The 9,840-nt window shown below is 38.1% G+C and overlaps 1 protein-coding gene across 1 annotated transcript; it reads right to left on the bottom strand.

Annotated features, from left to right (window-relative positions):
• Positions 1–2,786: 2,786 nt before the first annotated feature.
• On the bottom strand, positions 2,787–5,294 carry LOC143616204 (cyclic dof factor 1-like). Its single transcript, XM_077089100.1, has 2 exons — positions 5,051–5,294; positions 2,787–4,309 (listed from the first exon to the last, which is right to left on the bottom strand). Exons 1-2 carry the CDS (start codon positions 5,279–5,281, stop codon positions 3,206–3,208), a joined length of 1,335 nt encoding a protein of 444 aa, XP_076945215.1. The 5' UTR covers positions 5,282–5,294; the 3' UTR covers positions 2,787–3,205.
• Between the last annotated feature and the right edge of the window lie 4,546 nt (positions 5,295–9,840).

The raw sequence follows: 9,840 nt of genomic DNA, 5'->3' as shown, positions 1-9,840 counted from the left end.
TGTTGAGATTGAAATAAAGTTCTTTAAAAAGGGGGTAGGTATAATGAACGCAGGCCAAAGTCAAGAAAAGGACTTCCTTACTTTTAGTCTTAATTACTAGTAGTTTGAAGCGAAACCGGTTTTTGTTTTTTTGCACTCGGTTCCTTCGTCTTAAGTAAAGTGAAGTTTACTTTTTTTATTCGGAACTCTTAGTCGAGCTGATGCCGAGATCTTTTTTTGTAAACGAGTTATGTAAGTTGTTAAAATCATGAGGTAAAATACAGTTTTGAAGTCATAAAAAGGTAATACCTAAAACATTTATATATGGATTTTCTTAAGTAAGGTGGTTAAAATGTATCAAAGTTTCTCTAATATAAGGTGGTGAGAGAAATTGTTATTTTAAGGGTATAAAATAAAGAGGTTTGGTTAGGGGGGGGGGGGGGGGGGGGCGGGGGTGTTCACTGGAGTCTTGAACTTTGGCGTGCATGTTGATTGTGCGAGTGAGTAATTGCAAACAAACAATAGAACCGAATGTGGGTGAAGGGAGTGATGCTCTAAGCTAAGCACAGAGTTATCATCGCCTTCATCGAGGTCTCTTCGTGCATAAGGTGTAAGCACAAAGAGTGTATTGTATCAACCTGAGAGAGGAGATGCTTTAACGTTTTGATGAGAGCTCCTATTTATATTTTAATGTACATGCTAGTGGAGACCTATCATTTAACTACGTGACGAAGTCAGATTAGGCGGACCCTTGATGATTGTCAAAGTGGAGATCGTGGGTATCGTTTTGTGCGGGTCCCACCTCTTCGTGCTATTGTTCCTTGCACGGGTCTACATTGGTGGTTATGCGGATACCGTGTGCATAGCTGTCACTACCATGTTGTTGTGTCTCACTTAGTTTACTTGCAGGTGTCCTGCCTTGTACCCTTGGTCGCACATTCTTTTTGGACGTATTAGTCTAGGGGATGCGCCTAGCCGGAGTTTTGAACTTTGGCGTGCATGTTGATTGTGCGAGTGAGTAATTGCAAACAAACAATAGAACCGAATGTGGGTGAAGGGAGTGATGCTCTAAGCTAAGCACAGAGTTATCATCGCCTTCATCGAGGTCTCTTCGTGCATAAGGTGTAAGCACAAAGAGTGTATTGTATCAACCTGAGAGAGGAGATGCTTTAACGTTTTGATGAGAGCTCCTATTTATATTTTAATGTACATGCTAGTGGAGACCTATCATTTAACTACGTGACGAAGTCAGATTAGGCGGACCCTTGATGATTGTCAAAGTGGAGATCGTGGGTATCGTTTTGTGCGGGTCCCACCTCTTCGTGCTATTGTTCCTTGCACGGGTCTACATTGGTGGTTATGCGGATACCGTGTGCATAGCTGTCACTACCATGTTGTTGTGTCTCACTTAGTTTACTTGCAGGTGTCCTGCCTTGTACCCTTGGTCGCACATTCTTTTTGGACGTATTAGTCTAGGGGATGCGCCTAGCCGGAGTTTTCCCCTATTGTCCTTTTTCTCCTATGATACTTGGTTCGGGACCGGATTTGGCCCAGGTTTGATACCATACCTCATCACCCTTAATTATTAACGGATTCTCCGACAGTAGTGACTAGTGGGTTCCCATCAAACTAACAAAAAAATGGATTGTTGGCGGGAACTCGCTACTAGTGAAAAATTCAATTTCCCTTGTTAACTACCGACTAAAATTGTCTGTCGCAAATGAGCAGTGGGTGATACTCATTTGTTTAGTGTTTGATTCTGCCGTTCGATCTCACAAGAGCCAAGAAAGAAGAAGCTATAAATGTGAGATTACCAAGGAAACATATATTTGTTATCGTCTAAAAGCTCTCACGGGGTAATCACAAGTATGGAAGGCTGATGTCAAGTATATATTAGAAAAGGTAACATTTTATTAGAACATAAGAAATGTTTTTCTCCAACCAAAACACACGTTAGTACCATGTTCGTAACCTAATTAAGACCACAGAAACTCAGAAAGGGCATGAATCTTCTTCGTATTCGTAGGAACTGAAGTAATAAAGATTAAAATCTAGTAAATCCAGAATTTTTTTTTACTAAGTTTTAAAGATATATAGCTAAACAGTTATCACAATGAAACCATGATGGAAAACGAGTATATCGATAAACTACATTTGTCGAATTTGACAAGAAAACCTTATTAGAAAAACTAAATGTTTTACCAATTGCCCAACCGATCCTAATAAAATGTAGACATGAGTATAGTATGCCATTTTTTATGTCATTGCACTAATCACGAATACTCTCAACTGTATCTGGTCTTAGGGCAAAAAAAGAAATAAAGAAAACCAAGGCCATCCGAGTATTTGGTTGTGCTATCTATGTATCAACAAAACTACCACGACACACCAAAACGGGGATCACAAAGAGACTAGGTATTCACATTGGTTTTAACTTACAATCTATCGACGAGAGATGTATTTATAGCACGGTTTACCAGATGTCAGTTTAATGATAAAGTATCCTTCATGGCACATATGTATCTAAAAGTTATATTTACACGACCCAAACATATCAATTACTTTTGACAAGTCACACCCTATACCATCAATTGTTTTTAAAGCATTGCATATATTTATGTCAAAAACTAACTCCAACCTTCATACCTTCATAGGTGACATAAGAGAAACCCCTTAAAGATTATACTAACTTGTTTTAAAAACAGCACCTAAAGCTCATCTAGGAGCGAGGCGCAAGCCCATTACAGGAGGCGCATGCAAAAACAGCTTGAGATACAGGCATTAGATGCACACCTGCTATATATACATTGAGATTTCATGAATAGAATGTTAAATAAGACAAAAATAAATAAATTGTATGCATACCTAACGCCTCATACACGTGATATGGTGTGCCTTACGCTTTTTAAAACCAAGCAAGCAAATCAAAACCTATAACGACCAGGAATTGAAATTCATTCCATTTCTAGCATAAGATTAACGATTAACGTTTGTGAATTTTGTTATCTAAACTTATTTAACTACACATAAGCACTATGTTCTACCTTGTTCACTATTCCACATATATCATATAAATATGTACAACATACACAAAAATACTATAAAATTCAAAATACACACACACTGTCTTTTGAACAATGGATGGAATCAAGTTACCTTTCTTCCCATTCCTATTTGCATGTCACTGAAGCACATCTCCATGCAACACATACCCATTGCCACAAACTCATGAGCTCTCCTGGAAATTAAGGGACCGAGATAACGCTGCAGGGTTAGCTTGAAGTGCAGGAGACGCCTCTTTCATGTGCTCTTTATCTTCACCTTTAGACTGAAACGCCTTAAACATACCACCCCCATTCCCACCAACCGCTCTGTCTTGTTTTATCCCCAAGGTCGCCCATATCGAGCTTTTAGCAGCTTCATCTGGATCATCAATCCGCAACGTCTTCGGAACCCAAAGGTTCTTTTCGGTTTCATCTTCTTTTGTCATCTCCTCTTCTCCGTTCTCAGCCCGTGAATGTTTCCCCAAAGTCGGGGAAATGGGGCCAGAAGCTGACGCGGTGTAGGTAGACGGAGGGAGAGGATGGTAATTTGCCGGAGCGGGAACCCACTGCAAATTCCACGGGCCTGGGCCCGGCCCAGGCATAGCACAACCCCAATACGGTGCTGCAGGGTACATTGGCATAGGATAGCCCGGTGGAAAGAAAGCCGGGCCCATTTGTGGTGTCCACGGGTACGGCCATAGTGCACCAGGATAACAGGGCACCTGAGGTGACAGCCCGTTATTTGTGTTGTCATCACTACTTGAATTACCCAGGATTGTTAATTCTTCTGGCTTATGGAAACTATCCTGTCTCATTGTTTTATCTGCAATTTTCAAACCGGAAGCGATGGACTCACACAGAGGTGCGTCTGAACCGAATGTAAGGACCATGCCGTTCGGTTTAAGGACTGTGTGGTTCAGATCACCAGGGAGAGTTTCTGTAATAGTTATTTGACGGTACTGAGAGGATGAAGTTTTATTCTTACGGCGTCCTGCACCCACAGGAACATTCCTCATCGTCCCGCCAGCGGTCCAGTATCTCTGACAGTTCTTGCAGAAGTGACGCGGTTGATTAACGTTATAATTGTTGTAGTAACAGAATTTGGTGTCCATGCTGTTACAACGAGGACACGGAAGTATTTTGTCTGGTTTCTTTAAGGTCTTCTGCTGTTCACTTTGTTCGTCTTCTGATCTTGATGCTTCAGCCGAAGGTGTTTTCGAGTTTTCGTTTTCAGAAACTGCTGAATTGGTTCTGTCCTCTTCTTTATTAATGGATTTCTCTTCAGCCTGGTCCTTCATTCACCACAAGATTGAATTAGAATCTAACTTTTGATTAACCAAAACAATATAATCAATAAACATTGAATATAACGAAATTAACGAGACAAATCAATCAAACTCAATCAATATGATGATAAATTGATCCAAGAGTTTTTTTTTTTTTTGTTCAGTTTTATAATTTTTGTTCTTGTAAAGAAAATAAAATGATCCAATTACAACAGAGAGGCAGGTAAGCATACAACAAGCTATGCCGCCACCCCTTTTGAATGACAAATCCGATCCTACTAAAAACAAAGCTATCGTTCTTCAGCGTCAATGAGTTACTGTGCACGACCCACGACCCACTGAACCCTTTTCAGAAACGTAGCAGCATCGGGGGCAAGAGACCCAGATGCATCAAAAGCAAACGAAAAACAGCTCGATAGTGGAAAACATAGCCGAAAGGGCCTAAACTTAAAAATAGCATAACTCAGGCTACAAGCGGAATTAAGAGGCCCATAAGCATTCAACGAAAAGGTCTTGACAAGCCGAATCATGCGTTTTGTTCAGTTTTATAATTTTTGTTCTTAATAAACAATCCTCTTTATAAATGACTCTAATTTATATTCAATCATAGTTAAACCCTAACAAGTTATTTTTGTTGAAAGTCAAAATCATCAAACAATTTGTAAAACTAAGATCCATTAATAACATATTAATAAAACCGTACAAAATGTCAAAAACATAACAAAATGAATAATCAATTACCTTATTATTATTATTCGCATCTGAATCACGTTCTTCCTTATTTCCTTTAGATTCATCCTCAGACGACGAAGAAGAAGTAGACGAAGACAGCTGGTGTTCCACCTTAACGTCGTCAACTCCGCCGTCATCATTAGATTGAGCACCATGAATAACAACAACTGCGTCAGTCAAAATCTCCGATTCCGGCAGCTGAATGGTCTTACCAAAGAGCTTAATAGCAGGGTCAGACATTTGGCAGTTGGATTGGATTAACTCAGAGGTCGGGTGTTTGGGTTATGATCGTACAGAAGAGCCACGTTAGCAAAAGAAGAAGAAATGAGAGCCACAAGTTGTGTATGTGGCTGCTGATATCTTCTCTCTCTTCCTTCTTTTTGATACTCAGGTTTTCTGTTTTCTATTGCTGACTCAGCTTCTTTACTTTCTTTCCCCTCCTCTTCTCTCTTATTTCATTTTAGGATCGGTCATTCCGTTTGTCATGTTATTAATCCGTTGATCGGATTGGCTGTTAAAACTCACTCAATGCAAATACGTAAGATAATTAGTCTTAAATGATTTACTAAAATCATTTTTAAGTAATCTTAACACTGACGATTTATAAATACGAGCATCTTAAACGATTACAATATATAAGAGCATATTCATTCTCATCCAACCCCCTATTTTATGTGAGGCGTGTTTTTATAATTTAGATAGTGATTTAGGGTGTTGCGAGTGAATAATTTTTATATTTTAGAAAACACGGTGATTTTTCAGCATATTTGAAAAGCTATTGTTCATCCCATATAATTTTTTAATATAATTTTGAAAGTGGTTGTAAGTAAAAGAAAGAAAAATGGTAATGATAAATATATCAAAAAATATTATTTAATTGAAAAGAATAAAGTAAATGTAGTGTGTTTTAGTGTAATTTTAGATTTAAGGATATGAAATAGAATGTGAATGCTCTAACTCCATATTGGTAAACTTTTAATGGCATGTGTAGTTAGAAATGTTTTAGGGCATCATAGCCAAGCCACATTGGAGATGAGCAACAACCCACCCAAACGTCATGCTCGGAAACACACATCCACCTTACACGCCTCCATGCTCCCTTTCGTAGCGATGTAGCTTCGGCCAAATGCCTCCCACGGCTCAAAAGTGAGCCACGATGGTGTTCCTCCACGCGTTGGATGATTCTAACTACAAATGCTCTATGGATTTATAAAACCATACCGGGCGTTTAAAATATTTTTCTTTTTTCTGTATTCTTAATTTCTCATATAAACACTGAATTATAGCCATGTCGATGTTATAATAAATGTTCACAGTAAGTAGAAATATAATATCTTTTTATAATAGAAAGGGGTAACATGTCAATAAGCTAAAGTTAAGGGGGTAAAAGTAAGCACAATCGTTTTCATAAAAACTTTCTTGTTCCACCACCCACCCACCCACCCACCTTTGCTTTTCAATAAAGTAAGCGCACTTTTTATCTCCTTACAAATATTAACTATTTTTTTATGTTGCTGCCCTTGTTCTTTTTCCTTTTTCCAAATTTTACCCCGCCTTTTTATTTTGTATTTTTCTATGGTTTTAATATTTGTGGATGAAATTGCAAGTTTGCTTCACCATGAAGCCTTTTCTTCCACCTGTTCATCACTAGGGGTTTAAACTCGTCAAAGTCAACCTACATCTCTACTCATTAATCTATAACTTATAAGAGCTTAAATTCAACTATTAATAACTTTTGAAAACTCAAATTTAAGCTTAACTTGTTTAACCTATAGTATATGTATAGTGGGCGACAAGTTAGTGGTTTTTCGGGCGACAAAGGGGTTATAACACCGCCCCTCCCACCCTAGGCGATAAGTGTGTGTGTGTGGGGGGGGGGGGGCGATATAAATTTGTCGTTGGTGTGGGTTTGAAAAAAATTAAAAAGGGAGCGACAACACCACTACACGTTTAAAATGAAAATCGTCCATCTACTGATCCATCCCCCCCCAACCTCTCTTTCTATACACAGCCTAAAAGTTCAAGCTCAAATTTGACTTGTTTTGTGTTCTATATTTAAAGCTCAAGTTCAATTTATTTATTATTTATTATTATTTTTTATTTTTATTGTAGCTTCACATATATTAAAATAACTGTCATTTAAATGTAACTATAAAAATTAAACAAAATGATATAAATAATATAAACGTTTAGGCTCATAATTAACTCGAGTTTGATAAGTGAAACACAAACTTTTTTAATTCAACGATTTTATTGTTATGTTAGGCTATGTGTATTGGAGGGGCTACAAATTAGGGCGTTTTGCGCCGTGTGGCGCCCAGTCAGCAAGATGTGAGAATTTGTTTTGGGGTGTAATGATGTAGGGGCTACAAATAGTAATATATATATATATGTGTGTGTGTGTGTGTGTATAACACACACATATGCATACATGCCGGCCCCACACACACAATTCGTCCTTCTTCCAGGCGACAAAAGGCTCTCGCCCCCGCCCCAATTCACCCTAAAATCGGCCGGGGGGGGGGGGGTGTTCTAGCCCCTCGTCGCCCCTTATCGCCCTCAAATGACGCCCAATACGTTTGGCCTTATAGTTCATATAACTTCAACTCAATTCGAAAAGTGGATCTCAAACTAATCATGTATACAAACTTTACAGTTTGCAAACTCACAAGTCACATCAACATACGTGTTGAAATGGGTAATGTTTCCTAACCATGTCAAGCTTTTAAACATGATAATATAACATATCAAATCGGTTTAAATATGTACTCGCTAATTATTTTTCAATGCATTATTATATTGTTGATGGGGTCTATATGGTGGGCTCAAAGTTGTTGGTAAAGTTAGGGGCGTTTTGGCAATATACAAGAACTTGTTGGAGGATGTTTGTAAATCAAAACTAGGGGCAGTGAGATCTATGATCTATCTTTATACGGATTTGAAATCTAGAAAAAGTTGCAGGATGCCACGCATATTTGCCTTTCTTGGTCTCCCATAAAAGTACCTTTTGTACTTTGTAGTAATACTTTCCCAATAATCCGTACGATATCTGCTTGAGACTCCATATGCCCATTTTAGCAATCTGTATGTCTGCCTAAAACCGGAATCAATTTGTGTTGTTCAAAGCTGGCTCGAATCTCGGCTCATGTTTTCAAATGTGAAGCTCGATTAAACTGATCCGGGTGACCTAGAGAAATTTAAATAATATGTTAATAAGTAGTCACCCAACCGATTACAATCAGAATGCTCTAAGCTTTTTTCTTCTTAAACATCGTAATTTTCTTGCATGTACCTATAACTATAATAGTATAAATGTGTTAATAGATCGACTGAATATACGTTTTAAAATAAAAGACAAGTATTATAAATATACTAAACAGATATTTAGTTTTTATGATTTTCTAAAAAAAAAAGATATTTAGTTTTTATAAGAGTTGACTAAAATTTTGACAAACGCAAGTATGATGCTAGTGTCTTGTGTTTTTAAAGCTGGTTCGAATCACGGTTCATGTTTTCAAGTGTAAAGCTCAGTTAAACGGATTTGGGTCAAGGCCTAAAGAAATTTAATACGTTAAAACTTAAAAGTATTCATCTAACCGATTATAATATTTTGACAAACACAAATATGATGCTAGTGTCTTTTTCTTAAACACAATAATTTTCTCGCATGTACCTATAATAGTACAAATGTGTTATAGATGAACATTTTAATTTATTTTTTTAAAGCATTTTAAATATAGTAGATCGTTATAGTTATTTGGTTTTTACGTTGAAAAAAAGGATATTTAATTTTTATAAGAAGAGTTGACTAAAATTTTGGCAAATACAAGTATGACCGTATGATACTAGTTGTCTAGTTTATTAAAATAAAATTGATATTGATTTTTGTGAAAAACAAAAACGAATCGCTAGAAGGAGGGCTCCGACCTTGTGGTTAACAGCCACACGCTCCAACCAACTGACCTATTCCAGCTTGTTTGATTTTAATAAGGATTTATTTTATATTAACACGTATATTTAATTACTAGTATTTTTTATGTTCAATTAAAAAAAGGACTATTGGTTTTTATTGGTCCCAAGTATTTCATTTTTGCCGGCGCTGGTCCCAACTATCACTTTAACTGCCAACGGTCCCAACTTTCACACATGTGTCTGCCACCAGTCCACGACTAACCGAGTACTAACTCCGTTATGTTTTAGCTGACGTGTCCATCCTACGTGTTAAAAAACGTTGACGTGGCTGCCTGCGTGTATATTAATAACAAAAACCCGTCTCCTCCTGTATATTAATAACAAAAAACCCTAAACCCAAATCGATATCTCCAATCGATCGACGATCGCCGCAGCTGCTGCATCGCCGTCGAAATCGCCGCAGCCGGAATCGCCGTCATTACCTCCGCCTCTTGATTCGGTGGAAACTGCTGCAACGGCATCGCCGGAATCGGAGCCGATTCAACTCCGGGAAGCGATAGACTCAAAGACGTCGGCGGATCGTTCGCCGGAGATGAAACAGAAACAATGTCCACCGGCGGAGGAACGACAGCGAACGGGCGAGCAATCGGACGGTAGACATGCACACTCGAATCACTAGTGTCGGATCCCGTCGGACTACCCGGTTTCAACAAAAAACCCGGAACGGTAGACATGTGTGAAAGTTGGGACCGTTGGCAGTTAAAGTGATAGTTGGGACCAGCGCCGGCAAAAATGAAATACTTGGGACCAATAAAAACCAATAGTCCTTAAAAAAATTATAAATAATTAAAGTACTAAACAATGAAATTCCATTTTCTGAGATGCTA

The sequence above is a fragment of the Bidens hawaiensis genome, unplaced genomic scaffold (genome assembly GCF_021521415.1).
Source record: "Bidens hawaiensis isolate Kalapana, Puna unplaced genomic scaffold, B.hawaiensis_p1.1 tig00046167_1, whole genome shotgun sequence".
In the NCBI taxonomy this organism is placed as follows: Eukaryota; Viridiplantae; Streptophyta; class Magnoliopsida; order Asterales; family Asteraceae; genus Bidens; species Bidens hawaiensis.
The sequence above is the reverse complement of the archived record's forward strand: the minus strand, read 5'-3'. Positions and strand labels throughout refer to the sequence as shown.

What these genes read in the sequence shown, in the direction of transcription:
- LOC143616204 (XM_077089100.1), bottom strand. Translation starts at nt 5,281, where the DNA reads ATGTCTGACCCTGCTATTAAGCTCTTTGGTAAGACCATTCAGCTGCCG. An exon ending in ATGCGAATAATAATAATAAG is followed by an intron (nt 4,310 to 5,050) that starts GTAATTGATTAT and finishes ATGAAGGACCAG; the next exon opens with GCTGAAGAGAAATCCATTAA.